General features: G+C 40.4%; 2 protein-coding genes across 2 annotated transcripts in view; both read right to left on the bottom strand.

Annotated features, from left to right (window-relative positions):
* TULP3 (TUB like protein 3) overlaps positions 1-13,949 on the bottom strand; it is a 33,293-nt gene extending 19,344 nt beyond the window's left edge. The window contains exon 1 of the mRNA XM_074825794.1: positions 13,856-13,949. Coding sequence (XP_074681895.1) covers positions 13,856-13,896 — 41 coding nt within the window. The 5' untranslated portion in view covers positions 13,897-13,949. The remainder of the gene's footprint in view (positions 1-13,855) is intronic.
* Positions 13,950-14,184: 235 nt separating this feature from the next.
* On the bottom strand, positions 14,185-17,396 carry RHNO1 (RAD9-HUS1-RAD1 interacting nuclear orphan 1). The gene is made up of 2 exons (XM_074825795.1): positions 17,229-17,396; positions 14,185-14,992 (listed from the first exon to the last, which is right to left on the bottom strand). Exons 1-2 carry the CDS (start codon positions 17,394-17,396, stop codon positions 14,357-14,359), a joined length of 804 nt encoding a protein of 267 aa, XP_074681896.1. The 3' UTR covers positions 14,185-14,356.
* Positions 17,397-18,234: the final 838 nt, after the last annotated feature.

Here is an 18,234-nt window from a genome sequence, read left to right as displayed (position 1 = left end):
AACTTCACTGTCAAGACTTTAAAACAACTGTAAGACATAACTTCTATCCCACAAGAAGACCAAGTTACATAGCATTAAAAAATAAAGCATACTTCATATTCCATCATAAATAGGACCAAACTGTAATTTAATTACCTTAATAAACTGTTCTGAAAACATTTTGTAAGCAAAAAAGGCTTCATTACTGACGGATGGATTATGAGCCACTGTTGAGGTGGGCTATGAGACAATTTATATTTGAAGGCTTAATACAGTTCAAACCAATTCAGCAAAGTCCCTGCTCTTTCACAAAATACCCAGTTCCAAATTAACTCAGAATTTCAGGTTTTGTCTTGGAGTCAAACCCACACCATTTTTTCCTCCTGTCAGGCTTCCCAGAACTACTGACAATACCTGAGAGAATCTGTATTTGCAACACCTGATATTACTTCCTGGAGATGAAAAAATAATTATTTCACTCTAAGTTTTACATAGATAACTTTCATAAGAACTCTAGCTTTTCATTCCCAGTTGTGTTCTATATAGACTTCCCTTTTCCTTTTGTAAGATAATGAATTATTACACAGAGTGTGATTTAGAGCAGTTAACCCTACAAAGGGGAAAGGTTAACTGACAAATGAGCATATATTCTGCCTACCACAGTTGTGCACTTTCCTTCCACACAGCTTTGACAAAGACCTCTCTAGAAGTGAGAAAGCATCAGGAAGAATAATACAGGAAACAGATAAACATTATATATTTTACTGATGGCAAGCAGAAAAGCAGGGCTAGCCAAAATTTCAATTTAAACAGGAAATGCTCTGTCTGGTCTAGGTATGCAGAGATGTCCAATGATGTGAAGTCACAAGCTAGCAGACAGTGATGAATATAACCCTAACCAGGAAAACCGGAGAGATGAAGAGACACAGGTGGGGTGGGGTTTCTGCAAAACACATGCCATGGAAATGGGATCACAGCACATGGAGCTAATGAGGAGAAAGGGCCCAGAGTCCCCTTAACCCCTAGTGAATCCACATGTGACTCCACTTCCAGGGCAAGCAGACAACAGATCAGAGGTCTTTACAGACACACTACTCTAGCCAACACAGGCCCTCTTCTGGAAGGCTGAAACGCACAGAAAAAAAGTTTTGTATATGCACATCTTATAGAACAGTTTATATACTCTAAAATTGATGCTTACTGCCCAACTAATGGTATTTTAAAGCAAGTTATCACTACCACGGTTGTTCACTTTATAGTTTTCCTTATTTCTATAATGTTTTTCTAATGTATTTCAAGTATCATCACATAACAGGCCTAAGACCTTGACAACACCTTGCTTCTAAAAACTGATGTTACTCCTCACATGGACCAGTAATACATAGCACCGTGGAGTCAAAGGCAATGCAGGGCCTGGAAAAATTAATGTCTGTCTTGAAAAGGGATGGAGAGCTACTCCGTGTCCCCACAGCAACAGTTACAGTAATACAGTCATCTCCACTTGAAAACATCCACAATTTAAGAAAGAAACACGCAAAGACATATCTACTGAGTGCAGCAAGATAGACATTAGTTGCCACATGAAACTTCAACATAAAGTCAAAACGTGCCATGCTTTTTATTTAAAGCATAGGCAATGGAAAAGACCATCTTTGGCAAAGCCCAAAAAGTGCTTGAAAGTTCCAGTAAAAATATTAATGACCAAAAAAAAAAAAAAGGGGGTGTGTGTGTTATGAGAAATATCCCTTTTCATACACCTACTGACTTAATAGATGACATTTGTTAACTGCAGTCAAGAATTTGTTATGAAGCAATCTATGTAGCTCTGATCAATATCAGATTTATGGACACATTGCTATATAATTAAAAAGAACTACAAAGGTGTCCTGTGTAGACACAAGCTACTGTCTGTGGTTTTGTTGCTTTTCCTAACAGAAATTGCATTCCTGGCAATTTGAGTCCCTTCTTCAGAAAATAAAAAGAAACAAAAACATGACTAATTTTGGAAGTAATTTCCAGGTTTTCCTTTTTACCTGGAAGATGGCAAAATGCTGAAGTATTAGGACTTGCATACACACCTTGCAGAAATCCTCAATAAAAATTATTTACTTTGTACTTTTAGATTATTTTCTACCCACACTGGAATAAAGTTAGGTAGCAAAGACAGGTCTGAAGACTGTTGGAACAGGACGGTAACACGGACTACACAATGCCTCACCTCTAACCACTTAACTGAGACTCAAACATGGTTGAAATACATGGATTCTAACAGGTCACACAGCTTGATAAAGCAAAAAAGAGTGTTCTCTTTAACAATTTACTGTTAAACACAGACCAAAATCACGTTGTAGCGTGCCACAAAATGAAAGCAGCCATCAATCCTTCCATTATAAAGTGCAAGGATTCACACAAGGAGCAAAATTAAAAGAATTAAAGCCATGAGCACTGTGGCACTGTAAGTAGTAACTAAAAGAAAAAAAACCCTACACTAGGTATTAACTCCTCCTGCAACCTTCCTTCCAGCACTTGGTCATCATGAAAGTGTAACATAAATAACCAGACAAAAAAAGAGCTTCCCAGGCATAGACACACTTCAAGCTTTTTTCTACCCACCACAGCGGGGTTGGTGTTATTACAGACCTTAGAGGAAAAGGCTGTGCCAGAGTCACTCCCACAGCTCACCACTAAGGAATGCAAGGAGTGTGCTAATACAGCTGCAGGCTTCAAACACGAATCCTCCTTCAGATAGACTGGCTACACAGACCAGTATATCCAAGTGCTCTTCGGACATGCCCACGCAAAACCACTATACTCTTTGCTATGCTTTTCTATTTGAAGGGTTTATGTGCAATAAGTGGAATTAAATATCCAGCAGGAACAGGAAAAATAAGCAGCATTTCCATAGCCACAACACAGATCAAAACAGAAAATAAAAACCAACCCACAACCACCAAAGCAGTCACCCATTTACTGAAAAGAACTGAAAATATTCAAGTAGCCTGTCATGATCTTCCTCTTCCCAGTCGCTGCAGTAGAGCAGATGTATAAAGCAAGATCCTGCCCACCAACTCCTCTGCTAAATTTAACCAGAATCCACCAGCTCTCCTACTAAAGCTGTGTGACGGGTAATGGACACATGTCACAAAGGAAAAATGACCCAGAATGTAACATAGACATGAAAACTAATGATTATCCAGGATACAGAACAAAAATGAGAGTGGGAAAGCAACTATTTATCAAAAACACTCAATTGAGATGATACAACAGCATATCGGAATGGGGGAGAAGACAGTGACACATAAAGGGGTTCACAGATCCATCTCCAGATTCAACATAGACCAATATGAACTAAAATGTTTTATTTTTAACAGATACCACCTCAATTTCCTGCTGAAATCAGAAATTAGGCTTGTTTTCATATCATAAGCAGAAATGACAGTATTGCAATAGGAATATGAATGACAAATTTATTATAGATGTGTTTATTTGGTCTTTCCTAACCATTTTCAGAACATCAAACTAACCACAGCGAAGAGATAACTCACAAGTTATTTAACAGATGCTCATAGATGGAATTAAGGCTTCATTTTTATGCAGTTTATTTTCATTTCAGTAAAAATGGCACACTACATCTGTGACAGTTCTTTCAGAATGGACTTATTTTTCAAAAACACACTGAGATTTTGGAATTACAAACTATGTCATAAAGCATAGATACGGATAGGCAGAGTTAACACTCTTGCTTTCATTGCAACTTCTCTGTGTTCCTGAACATATTATACTTAAAAAAAATGAAATAGTTATGTTCTAAGCACTTGGCAATAATTACCATTGAATTGGCCAAATATAAACCCACAGTATAATATAACTCTGAGAATAATGAAAAACCCTGATATTGAAGCAGGACAACATAGAAAATAGGGCAAAAAAGCAGTGACCCAGTCTGAAAATGGTCTTTCCATTCTCTCCAAGGTCCACACAAGAGAAAGGATTCTGAAGAACTGAAGAGGGTTCAGCAGAAAGCTGAACAATTTGACCAAGCACTGGAAAATGTTCCTCTTGGCAAGATTTGAATGCATCCTGCAGTTTACTCAAGAGAAAACTAATCAATACACTCCACTCCTTTCCATGGATTTGAGGCCACAAATGGCTATTGATGAAAGAAGACAACAAAATCCAGACAGACATAACTGAAGATAAACAAATTCAGAAGGCAAATAGAATTTTTATTTAAAACTGTGACTAACCATTGGGATATGTCACAGAGCTGTGGATTTTCAACAGAAAATGACAGGTTTTAATCAAGGTTGAATACTATTATACTAAAAACTGCTGTCATGGAGTAAGGCTTTGGTCTACCTCAGATTTCAGGTGCAGTTATCCCAGATGGGAGAGCTAAGCAATCTTCTTTGAAGTTATACCAATGGACCAGTTAAGTCCCCTTTATATACTGTCTGTTGAAGCTGTAAAGAGGAAAATAGAAGGTTGCCTTTATTATGGACTAGTTTTTGCAAAGAATTGACTGGTTGCAGCTGTGAGTGAGAAGCAACAAGCAAAGGGAGCAAGAAAAGCCACAGGAAGAGCAGCCCGGAGAGAGAAAATGTTCTACATGATCCTGAATTCACTGAGAAGATAAATTTGAAATATGTTGAACAAAGGAAAAAAACCTCATGATAGTTCTTCCTGCACTCAACAAAATAGTTAAATTCCTCATATGTCCACTAAAGGAATACTCTACTTAGGTTTTCCTCCTAAAGAAGCAAGGCAGCAAGGTCTCGCAGATTGAAAAGCTTCCGAGATAGCTAAAGCATTTCTGCAATTTAAGTAGTTTGATAAAGAGTAAGGTTCTCTTGCAGAGGTTCTTTTAAGCAGAAGGTCAGACTAGCTAACAGAAACAGACCCCACCCTACCCTTAAAAGAAAATCTGACTCAAGAGGAGGAACGATAGCTTGTTTTGCTTTTTAATACAGCTGCAGGCTTCAAACACGAATCCTCCTTCAGATAGACTGGCTACACAGACCAGTATATCCAAGTGCTCTTCGGACATGCCCACGCAAAACCACTATACTCTTTGCTATGCTTTTCTATTTGAAGGGTTTATGTGCAATAAGAGGAATTAAATATCCAGCAGGAACAGGAAAAATAAGCAGCATTTCCATAGCCACAACAACACAGATCAAAACAGAAAATAAAAAAAAGCTTCTTTAGAGCATATATTAGCACTGTATATACACTGAATTATTGGTGAGAGAAATTCAGGAAATATCACCTGTTTGTGCACAGCTCTAGGGAAGGTACTAAAAATTCAGATACTCTTTAGTTTGGCAGAGAGATTCAGGGAAAATGTGCAGCAGAAGCTTTTACCTTATTTTAAAGCGGACTAGGTTTTGAGTTTACTGCACCCTGTTACAAACAAGCTTGGTATTTTATTTCAGTCTGACACATAAATCCTTCTTTTAACAAACACAATCTTTCAGTACTGATGGGAATATGAACCTATACATTAACAATCAAGATCCTTAAATTTGTAGCTGTTTCCATTGCTCTGCTTCCTTTAAAGGAACTCCAAGGCACAATAAACTAACACCAGTTTCATCTACAAATGTCCCAAATACCTTATGTTCCATTTCTCACTCTACAGAGGGCTGCTTCCATCAGGAGTCTAACAAAGCTCACGTAACTCCTTTTTCCTTTGCAGGACAGTTTATTAATGTGGTAGCAGCAGTTATGCCTCTGAGCAATACTCCCAGAACTTAAGAATCAGGGAATGAGAAGAACGTGGCTTGTGGCACATATCTTTGTCCACTAGATTTTATTTTTAGCTGTAGGAGCGCAAGTAAAAGCAACTTCTGTAAGAAATGTGGAGTCAGCTGGTATGCAAGGGTTTTCACTCTTAATTCTCCAAAGAACTTTCCTGGGAATTGTTCTCCTCATCTGAACTACAGCTATGAAGGAAAACAGAAGCTGTAGAAAAGAGATCATTTGAAGAAGATATATTCCAGACAAAATTGCAATACCATCTCTGGAAACTGGTTGAAGAGCAAAATTTATCTGTAATGCACCTTCCAATCCACAAAAGGGAGGAGTCCCAGCTGCTTTCCTTACAACCGACGCAACTGTAATTGTTCATTTCTGGGAAAGTGTGTAACATCACATCCATAGGAGTGAGGATTATCACATTTTTCTGCCTTCCCCAAGGCAGAAGAGTGAGATTTTTTTTGGCAAACACAGGATATTCTTTCCTTCCTAATTAAATTAACTGCCAGTAAGTCTTCCAAGGTAACCTGGATCTGCTGCGAATCAGCCATAAAGTGCCACACCCATTTCTAACTGACACAGCTCACGCTGCATCAACATTTCAGTTATATTTTCAAACAGTTGGTATTTCAACAAGGGCAAGTTTTAGCCTCTGTCTGGCTTTCTTACAAAAATGAACTTCTCCAGTGAAATCAGTTTTACCTTTGATTCTGCACCCAAAAGAAACATGCACAGATTTCTAATGCCAATAGCGTACTGTTTTGAGACAGGTTTCACAAGATTTGTGTGGCAAGTTTTTCACCTACAGGACATATTATGGGAACAATGACATGGCAACAGTGAACACTTCATTCTGGAAGCAATTCTGAATGAGTGAAGGTATTACTGTGAATAAAGAGTGTCTTGGATATGCTTTAACACACAAATTATGTCCCACATGATACAGACTGAATAAGACTTAAAATATTTGAAAAGAAGTGTAAAATGAACTAAGAACACTAAAGTCAACTGCCAGACCAGGGTGGGGTGTGGGACCAGCAAGACAAGCATCTAGATCTGTATGTCCTACTCCACTTTAAAACACACCTGAATCCTCTAGGCACTGCATGTTCCTGCCAATAACTTGTGGCAACTATCTGAACGATTTACAACTTACTAAAGAAGATCCTAAAGAAACACAAATGCAAGTTAGTCCTGTAAAACTTCTGCTTCTACCTACCTCTGAGTTTAAAAATGGAACTTCACTGTGGAATTATTAGGTACTTTTCTTCAAAGTCACATGGACTAGAGGCATGTCAAGACTAGAGGCAGCCTGAAAAGGCTGGCGCTATGAAGAATGTATCTATATATTCTTCATATATAAATATATGGATATGTTTTGCCTTTGTTGTGGCAAAACAGCTGCTCCAACAACTCAGAGCAATAGGAATACTATGCTGAAGAAAGTAATTCAAGATAAAACAATCCAATACACCTGTGCTACAGAAAAATATTGGTATAAAGTAATTATTTTTGTTAGCTAAAACCAAGAAAGTGATTTTAATCCAAATCTATCCTTGCAGCACCATGTTCTCCATACTTGCATAATGCAATAATGCCATTAAACGCCTAATGCCCTAATAGTTCAGTGCAGTGTACCTGAAAGTAACAGGCTGTTCAGGTTAAAACAGCTCGGCAAGAGCTGAGCTCATTTGGCCTAAAGGAGATCCTTTGAAAATGCATCCGTTTTGTGGTGACTGTTCACATGCCAAATGTAACTAGGTAAATAATGATGCAGTCTAGTACTGACTGACTGCAGCTAAGTTAATGCAGAAAAGACACAAACTTTTCTTTTCTTTACAGTGCTCGTTCCAGTGATTTTTTAAGGTAAAATGAAACAGTGTAAGCAAGGTGAAAGGACCACTCAGAAGAATCACCCCTATCTTCTGTTTCAAAATGGTATCCGTGGAAGCACAAAACCCTAGTATAAAATTATCACCTCGCAAATGCAACGGGATATGCTCCACACTATTACATACGTACACAAACACACCTTGAAATAGGAAGAACTAACTGTGTCAGAAGATTGCCAGCAAACTAAACAGGAACCTGCTAGTAAAGTAACAGAACATGCAGAACTGAAGGGTGATTGGGAGAAAAGTTGAATTATGGCAAAACAAAGAATAAAGCATATGCTGTCTGATGAGATTCCTTTTTCAGAAATGGATTGATGTTGTCTTGGTGGACAACAAGTTGACCATGAGCCAGCAATGCATCCTCAGGGCAGAGATGGCTGGCAGCATCCTGGGCTGAGGTCAAGGGGGGTAACCCTACCTCTCTGCTCAGCACTGGTGAAGCCACACAAGAAGTGCTGCGTCCAGTTGTGGGCTCCTCAGTACAAAAAAGATATGGACATACTGGAACAGCTCCATCAAAGGGCCACAAAGATGATTAAGGGACTTGAGCTCATTTCGCATGAGGTGAGGCTGAGAGAACTGGGATGGTTCAGCCTGGAGAAGAGAAGGCTCGGGGGGATCTTATACAGGTGTATAAATACCTGATGGGAGGGCGTAAAGGAGATGAAGCTGGTAATGCCTACTGACAGGGCAAGAGGCAATGGACACAAACTAAAACACATGAAATTCTATCCAGACACAAGAAAAAAAACTTTTACGGAGACAGTGGTCAATCACTGGAAGAGGTTGCCCAGAGAGGTTGTGGAGTCTCCACAAAACCTGACTGGACATCATCCTGGGCAACCTGCTCCAACTGACTCTGCTTGAGCGGTGGGGTTCAACCAGATGATCTCAAGAAGCCCCTTCCAACCTCCATGATTCTGTGATTCTGTCTGTTTGGGTTCTGGAGATCATAAGATAAATGGAGATCGTTTAAAGCCCAAGTCTGAGAGAAACTAGATGACAATAAATAATACACAGCCTGTTACAAGAAAATGCAACAGGAACACAAGCATCGTGAAAAGGTTAAATTCTGAGCTCAGAACTATTTTTACTACTGTATTCCTTAGTGCTTCATACACCATTCAAAAACTGATTTACCAAGCACCAAAGATCATCTCCCCCTACTTGGAACAAGGGACCAGAGCAATGAAAATAAAGCAGCACCCTCTGGACAGAAGCTAATAGATCATCTGTCTGGACTACAAAGAAGAGTGCAAACAAAAGCCTGTGTCATTCCCTACTATACTATACTGGAAGAACATAAAGTAGATTCTTGTTTTCCTTAGCCAGAAAAGTCTCAAGTAATTTGTTACAGGATAGCTAAAGTGAAAGGAGTATTCTTTTCCTGGAAGGAAGGCCAAGAGAAGCCAGAAATCCACACAGGCTATTAACCATTAAAGCCATCATGGATGCTGGGAAGTTGACACAGAAGACAACCATAAGAATAAAAATATGCTCATAAACTTATCTTTAAGTGTGTAGCCAAAAAAGGGGTTCTAAACTGGGTTTTTCTTACAATGTTTGAATGAAAAAGGAGACAAGGAATCTTCTGCCACGTACGTTCCTTCAAGAGTTCACACCTGGTGACTCCTTGAGTAAGGACTTTTCAGCTCTTATCCACCAATATAACTACAGAATGTTATGCTTCCAAAATAATGTTTATTCAGGTGAATTTAATGCATCTTAGGTTTCTGCTAAGGAAAAGAAAGAGACATTTATTCCATAAGCAGAACACCAGCTTTCTATTTAATGTCCTCTCAACTACACACTCCAAACCCCCAGGGTCATTTCATTTATAGGAATTGCTCTACCCAAGGAAAGAGCAAAGCAAGATCCACAGGGCTTAGAATTCTGACTCCTATGATCTTCTGTTTGTAAATTATTAAACCTTGCCTGTCACTTTTGTTGATGTCATACCCCGTTACAACATGAAACCAGTGAAATGTGGAGCAGTTGCTATTCTCTCCTAGCAACAAAGCAGTTAAATAGCACACACTATGCTTAAGCCAGACCAGGTAACAAAACTCAACGTTCCCCGAAAATAAGTGTATCACACTTCATGCCACAAACTGCACTTGTTTTGTAGCTTTTCAAACTAAAAATTGGGGAAGGAATAAATGAAATTTTCTGAACTGACACTCTAGAACTGATTGTGAACTTTTAGTCCCAGTCCAGTTTTTTTTATTTTTAGAAGATTGAAAGGGGATGCCATTAAAGAGATAGAAACAGCAAAATTTCATTTTCATCCCAAACTAGGTGACTCAGCAAGATACTGCTGTTAGACTCAGATTCTTGTTTTTTTTTTTTTTTTTTTCCCCTCAGATTTCACATAAGAATGCTAAATGGGAGAGGAGGGCAGAAGTGACCACAGACTTCTATAACAATAACACAAGCAGTTAGAGTTCTAACATCCCACAGAATATATGCTTTAAACAACACTAGGAGTAAGGGTAAATGTCTTGCAGTAGACTAAGACAACAGCTCTAAGCATATCAGCAAATCCACTTAGAAGAGAATTCATCGCATGACCCAATTACAACACAATCATAAGTTTTATTTTGGAGATCACCCAACTGTGCCTCAGTGACAAAACAAGTCTGGAGCTATCCCAGTGCAAGCCTGGGTGCAGAAAGTTTTCACACATACAAAGTCATGATTATGTTGAAATCAGGGCATTAGTCCCTCCTACAGATGCCACGCCAACAGTGGTTTAAAAAAAAAGAGGAAAAAAAAAAAGCAGAAGAGAAAAATAATGGTTGTCTTCATAAAGAAGTGTGATCAATACCTGAAATTCTAAATTGTAAGAGATGGGAGAAGAAGAGACATTTCAAACGAGCTTCAACTTTAAGACAACTCTTTCATTGTTCTAACAATTGCAGTTACCAAGTGCATTTCAAGCTGTATTTGGAAATTTTAGTGACAGGTGTTACAGCGTTGCTACTTTTTCTCTCTTGGCACTGCTGTCTACATGACAGGAAGCGAGGAGATTCCTCCTTAATTCACGCTGACAGCAACAGCATCATATTGCAGTCGCAAAGGGTTTTATTTTCTTTAGAAACTGCACTCCTAGGAGTACATATCAACCACATTTATAAAATATTTACAGATTTATCCCATTTTGGACAGATTTCTTGGTTATAATGTTTAGACTTGAAAGGAATGAAGCAAACAAGATAGAAAACCAATTCTCTTATCTAAGGATAAGATTGGCAGAATTATAAATCCTGGAATTTACAAAACACTGCTTGTTCATTTCAAGGTCACCCGTGGCCAAATAAAAATACCCAAGGATTAACAGAGATGCTGATAGGCTTTTAAAAGGAAATTTAAACTTCTCTGTCTTCTCTGGACTATAAGTAGAGCTAAAATGATTAGAAAAGTGTGTCTTTTTTCCCCAAAATTATAATTAAGGTGCATCTATACAAAACAGTCAAGCTCAGCAGCCACCAAGATTCCTAACAATCTCAACCACACTGAGGTTTTTCAAATATCGAAAGGGCTCTTGGCTGGACAACAATATATGAAATGACTTTTGAACATTTTTCAGTCTGTGGGCTCATAATCTTCTGAAAATTGAGCTTATTGTCAATCAGACCTTTTTCTTCATTAACCTTTGAAGACCCCGAGGAAGTATCCCAGAGTTCCTGAGTTCACAAACTGAAAACCACCAACTCATACATGTCTAGTCACCCAGGAAGCATCCAAATTATGGGATAGACCACTGTAGTTGACACCCAGTTTTGTAGTCTTTGCAGACTCAGTCAAGATTTTTGCACCTTGAAAATTCTCTTCTTTATACACGACATTTGCAAGTCAGAAGCTGAAGCACATTTGGACGGCAGCATGTGGGAAGCTTTAAGTATTCCTGTATATTGTATAATTAGTGCGCAACAAGGTGAAGTTCCTCAGTCTCCAAGATTCTAAAATACATACCACTGTATGAACCAAATTCCCTTCTCAATATTTTAAAAGCTTACAGTGATTTGGAATAATTTTTATCTGACTGTTTCTACTGCATTCAACATTATTAATTTCATGCTAAGTCTCAAAATGGACTTTCCCAAATGAAGAGAGAAGGTATAGCACTTACTGAAAGTATGAAATAGCACTATCAACTTTATCATTTTCAAAAGCATTAAGACAGTTGTGCCATGTCTACCCGAAAGTCAATCAAACTTCAAAACAAACTGGAGCACTTTCAGTCGCAGCCACCTCAAATGGAAGATAGGTTAACACAGTGCCATAGTTTCAAGGGACAACCTTTTTCAGAGATGGCCTAAAGCCAAGATCTCAGACGTCTATTCATCATCAAGTATCCCAGCACATTTATATAACTATAGACATTTCTTTTTGACTTGTTTCCCTCACCTCTGTCCATGAGAAATAAAATACTTTTTGTATCTTAATGTGTATTTTACATATTGCTCAATAGTGAAAGTATTCAACCTCAGGAAAATAAAAAATAAAAAGCAAAAAAAAAAAGCTGCCAACTGGTTCTCAGGTACAGCTTTTTTAAACTTTACAGGCAGTATCTTCATTGCTATGAACTGCCAGTTATCATGTATCACATTTACTTCTATACAAACCACTGTTTGGACAACTGACAATTACTTTACCAAATAAGAGTTCTAATGACTAAACTAGTGATTTATGGATAATTTTACTATTCTCTTCTCAGTAAAAGAAGATCCTTCTTAAGAATACCATATTTTGCCTTCCTGCAATTTATTATAATGCTGCTGAACATTCTAAGTTCAGAGTCAGACCCCTAAAAATAATAGGCCTGTAGTAGCTATTTAAAAACTACGTACTTTTCTTTAGGTTCATGTATTCTAGTTTTTTTACTTTAACACGGAGACTAAGAAAGTGAAGGAAATGGATTGTTTGTTTAATAAACTGGGGGTGGGAGGGAAGCAGCTATCCCATGAACTGTCATTATTGTTAGGCTATTTCTGTGAGGCACCCATAAAAGTATGCAAAACAAGTTTCTTCATAGAAAGAAATTATACTAGTACAATTGTTATCAGAAAAGGAGCATAATTTCCTGTAGCTTCAACTCTGTCAAACTTAAACAATCTAATATCTATGCAAGGAAGTTTATGTGCATCTGGTCCTCAGTTTTTCAAACATTGTTTCCAGAATTGGTACACGAACCTCAGCCGTTAAAGTCTGGGTAAACAAGTCATCTTCTAATTTTTCATGGCATATTTGGTGGACTCAAGAGATTATGGGACCCCTTCTAATTCTATGGCCTCTTTTCACCCTCAACTAAAATTACCAAGCATATGTCATAAACAAATACTGGTTTTCTTCTCTGCTGTGCTCATTATAATCCAGCTGCTAGAAGTTTAGGTTTCTCTCTTTACTTGCTTCTCCTTACCCCATCCGAACATCAGAGGCACAAAAGGTATTTTTTTCCTGTGTTTTTACAATCACACTAATTCTGTCAGAACCCATTTTCGCTGCCTGTCTGCATCCTCACATTTAATTTCAAATAATTTCTGTTTTGAGCTATTCAGGTGCCACGGGAATCATCTCTTTCCAAAAATCTCTTCTCCCAAGTTCACGGTTGTTTTTCTGTATTACATCAGTTAAGTTCCTTTCAGTTATTCCTCTCTTTTTCTTGCAACGGCGTACAGAGTATGTTACCAACATGCACCAAGACTTTCATTAGGAACTGAAAGGCTGAAAAACACTGCAAAAAATGCTTCACAGCAACACCTGGAAACAACCAGCGTGGACCAAGACCCCACAAAACCAGTTTAATCTACAAGTATTTAGATGACGCATGATGTCATGTTGAAGAGTTAAGCACACAAAATGCAGCCGGGTTTTACACAGCTGTTGGGCGCCTGCTGGAAGTGGTTACCAGGGCAGAGGAGCCACAACTCCCGGCCGAGCGGCGCGACGTTACCACGCGGGTCGGGGGCTCGCACGGCGGGTCGCCCGCGGTTCTGCCCGCCCAGCCCCCATTCAACCCAGACCCGGGCGCTGCACAGCCCAGGGCGCCGTTTCTGAGGCGAGGGGGAGGTGAGGCGAGTGGGGGGGGGAGGCAGCCCCGGCCCAGGTCGGTTTGCCCCCGGAGGCGCCGCCTACCCGAAACCGCGCCCGCCCGTCGGAAGGCGGAACCGGACTGGGGAAGCCGCACCGGGCCGCCCACCGCCCCGCCGGGCCTTTCTCACCTGTCGCCGGCGGGGCCGCTCCGGCCCCTGGCGGTCTCCATCTCTGGTCCCGCCGTTGCTATGGGGCCCCGGTCGCCACGCCCGGCCCCGCCGCTACCCCTGGCAACGGAACTCGGCACTGAGGCGCGACGCCATTGGTGGAGGGCGCAGCACCCGGCCCGCCCATTGGCCAGCACCGCCCCTCAGCGGGGCGGGGCGAGACACGCGCATGCGCAGGACGCGCTGCCCCGCCCGCCCCGCCCCGCGCCTCCGCCGGGCTGGGAGCCACAGTCCCGCCAAGGAACCGCGCAGGTCAGAAAGCGCCTGTCAGAGCCCCCCAGTCCCCCAGACACACCCGCATCCCCCAGAAAACACCCCCCGTGTCTCTGCGGCGTTCCACGGGAGGCTCAGCCGGCCGCAGCGCAGGGCTTGGCTTGAATCCTCTCCCCTCCTCATCCTTGGAAGCGACATGGTCGCTCTGGACGTGTCTTTGAATGTAACAAAACTACTGCTGCCGCCAAGTCAGACGTTGGCCTGTCTCCTTGAGAGCTCGGGGTTCGCCTTCACCAGTATGTCGGCAGCACTCAGCTTCCCCCTCTCCTGCAGGTATTTCATGAGATGAGGCCGCTGCCTCCAAGTAACCTTTACTCCGTACTCATGCTCAGGAGTATCTGTAACCAGTACTGCAGCTGCCTCCCCGCTCCCACAGGGATCTGTCCCCGATGCCAGCTCTGTTTCTGGATGCCAGGCACTGCTGCTGCATCTCCAGTTCCTTACAGAAGGCACCTGTGGAGTGTCTGGAGTAAAGACTTCTGGCTCCACAGGCTGAGGAGCAGGTGATGAAGGTATTTCTCTACAGCCCCCCAGGCTCTTCACCTGGATGTCAGCTGTCGCTGCTGTCCCTTTCTTGGGCTGGCTGTGAGAGCGCTGTGTGTTCTTCCTGGAGCGACTCGGATGATCCGAGGGGTGGACTGCATATCCTTCTGGATTCTCAAAAGTCAAAGAAGGAAGTTTGCGGACTGTAGCTCTTCGACAAGCTCCTCCTGCATGGAGCAAACTGTGGTCGGCATCCTGATTATGGGGTTTGTGAGGACCACAATGCTTCTTCTGGCATGTTTTCAACACCACTGAGTTAGTTGTTTCAAATTGTGGGCACACCTGAATGGAAAGATGTAATAATAAGAAAAAAACCAACAATTTTCTCCAGACAAAGGAATGTCAACCTGATTCTACTCCCCCATCTATCCCATCTTTTTTCAGTGTGTTCATTAAGTAGGTAATCTGGTCTGCAGCAAATAAATCAGTCACTAACTAAGCTACTAAGCAGGAGATGCCTCTGAACTTCAACATCATGTTATGCCACTCTTCTCTGAAAAGTGATTGGGGTGTAAGTGAGCTGTATTCTCTGACAACTTCAAAAGAATTCAAGATCTGGGTTTTAAAGAAAAGTCTAACTGGTGTCTACTCCTGTAACCCCTGCAGATTTAAAAGAGTTCAGAGCTGGATCCTGTTTATTTCTGTGTCTTAGTATAACTCTGAATACATTCAGTGAACTACATTCTCAGTCTCCCTGTACAAGTAGAGGTTGAACTGAGAGCAATACAAAATTATTTAAAGGATGCCCACTTAGCTCCATCACCTTAGATTATATTAATACGGCTTTCACACTGTTCCTCTTGAACATCTTTACTTCAAAACATAGGTAATATCTGTATTCTGGAGTAACAGATCACCCAAAAGCCACTTCTAAAATTGGCTTTCTATAGAAGAGGGTCAAGGCTCAACAACCTATATTTCTTTGAAAGATTCTGGACTCTTACTCAAAACCTGGAAATCCTTCTATTACAGTATTCTTTAATCTTCCTGAGTATCAACTAAGAGTCAGGTTCCATTTCTTGCAATTTGCTTTTCCCTAGAGCACACCAAACTGGGTTCTAGCTACGATAACTACAGATCCCTTTCAGCATTCCTAAGTTACTACATAGTCCCTCAAAAAATTTAAGTGCAATTTAATTAAGGACAGTGATTGTCTGCCGTACAACTGAACTGTTTGAATGCAAAGCCTTCATGTCGGAAAAGGGAGAAATGATTCCCTGATAATTGTATCCTGGCACATACTTAAAAGATCATAGGTGAACCACTGACTTTGAGGCTATGACTTCCTGGCTTCAGAGAACATGTAGGGCAGGCTTTACCAATGCAGGCACCTAGCAGTCAGGAAGGTATGAAAAACTTAGATAACATCATGAAGAGAGGAGGAGAAAATCAGTTGCCACTGAAACAAGTTGACAGAAACTCTGCAGAGGATGCTTCAGGAAGTTACAAACCTACCAGGATTTTCAAATGGAAAAATATCTAACCATTTTGGTGCTGATAGCTTCGAATTTTAGAATCATTGTATGTTTGGAATCAAAGAGCCGAGTACCAGTGTGTGTATTTCCACCTCTTCCAAACAAAAGGAACGCTTATTCTCAGCAGTTGTTTTACTTAGTGTTTCAGAAACCATAGAGCTAACTGCCTCAAGCACATTAAAAAAAAATGAAGAGGAAAAAATTGAACATGTTCTACTTCAAGGTTAAGGCATCATAAAAGTAACTGCAGGTCACCAGGAACAAAGGAATGTTTCACGCAGGTTTGAAACCACGCTTCCTGAGCCTGCTTTGTGAAGAACAGAGTGTCAAGCAGCAAAAATGCTTCAACAGAGCTCCCCTAGGTGATGTCTAATGTTGTATGGGAACAGTCTGCCTCTGCAGCGCCTGTTTGCTTAAAAAAAAAAAAAAAAATCTTTACATTACATTATATAAGGATTTTCTTGGGACACTGAACAGTCCCTGGAATATTTTTTCAGACTAGAAAAGGAGTCCATCAGAAGAGCGTTATGGAAAGAAACTATTCAAAATGCACAGAATGGAAAAGAGGGCAGGTTAGAACAAATAATCCTGAAGTGAAAGCCCATGTTCTCTAAATTCAGCAGTGCCAGATTTAAACAAAACACCTAGTACTTTTAACATGTTACACTTGGAGTTCAGCAGTTGTTTCAAGCAGCAACCCAATTAAAAAATTCCCTCTAATGTTTATTACATGCAGGCTTTTCAGTTGCCATAGAAAACAGCGTTTTCCTGATCAGAATTAGTTTTTCAGAAGGAAAATAGTCATATTAATCAGTACACACTGCACACAGTTTTATGACTTCAAATAAGCAAGACCTCAATGGTTGTAGTTAGAATGGGAAGCAATTCAGAAGTAGTTACGTATGCTTTAGGCAGTCACAATGAATCCAGGTCTGTGCTACTAACTTTCAGAATCCAGAACAGAAAGCTTTCTCTCGAGACATGCGTGAGAAACCTGAAAACCATTGCTGTGGGACGCAGGGGGAAGGATAATCTCTACCAACCCAGGCAGCAGAGGTGTTCTGGTCTACAGGTTTTGCAGGAGCACGTCTTGGATTCTCCGCCGAATGTAGTGGAGTTTCGTAGCATTGGACGGGTCCCTCTCGCGGCCTTTCAAGGAATATCAGCTCTGCCTTCCTGGCCTTGTGGGTACATTTCTTCTTCGGAGGCATCAAAAGATATGGTAAAACCACTGAAAAACCTCATGATGCTTGCTAGAGCCAATTGGACAAAGAGGAAAGCACCCCAGGGAGATGCCAAAGTGCTCTTAAACCTGTAGAAGACAAATAAATGGACTTGAAGACAAACTTGTTTGGAAACCTCAAATCTAGCATTTAGCAGAAGTAAAACATTTATGTAACAGTACAGCTTACACATCTCTATACAGACTTTTTCCTACCAGCAGGTTTTGAACCTTCTGTTGAATTTCAGGTAGATTTAGAAATGCAGAGCAGAATAGATAAACTCTCCGAAGCTGATAGCGAAATACATCGGAGGAGACAGAGACACAAACAAAACAAATGTCCCAGCTGCAGGAGTTCTGAACTGACCTTTGGGCAAGACTCAACATTATTAGAAAAAATAGTTTCTTATGAAAATGCATTTTTTAAATACATAAGACAGGCAAACTCACATAGATATTTATCTTCATAAGAATATTTTAGAAGTAATTTGAAAGACACCCATTTATGATAAGGCCTGACTAAAATACTGAAATACAGAACAAACTATATTTAAATAGGCTTGGTCACTAAAACTTTAAGGAAATTCAAACCACTGGGAGAAGAAAAAAAATTGGTATGGGAGTAGCTGACCTACTGAAGCAGCTATGTCAAGTCAGCTATCACAAAAACAATTTCACATTAGCTCAATACCTAGTCGAGTCAAAGAATGGTTTAGGAATTCAAAGTCTGAAAAACTTGGTTTTTTTAATTTAATCCATAAAACTGGTGTGTGACGCCAAGATAACCAGAGTCTTTCAGTTTCTAGTTGCTAATTACTTATATTTTT

This window comes from Strix aluco, chromosome 5 (genome assembly GCF_031877795.1).
Source record: "Strix aluco isolate bStrAlu1 chromosome 5, bStrAlu1.hap1, whole genome shotgun sequence".
Classification (NCBI taxonomy): Eukaryota; Metazoa; Chordata; class Aves; order Strigiformes; family Strigidae; genus Strix; species Strix aluco.
Note: the sequence above shows the minus strand (reverse complement) of the source record. Positions and strands in the feature narration are given on the sequence as shown.

Bases quoted from the DNA above. Each gene is read 5' to 3' on its own strand.
- RHNO1 (XM_074825795.1), bottom strand. From the start codon at position 17,396: ATGCCTCCGAAGAAGAAATGTACCCACAAGGCCAGGAAGGCAGAGCTG. The intron at 14,993-17,228 runs GTTGGTAGAGAT...CTTTCCATTCAG, and splicing joins AGAACACCTCTGCTGCCTGG to GTGTGCCCACAATTTGAAAC.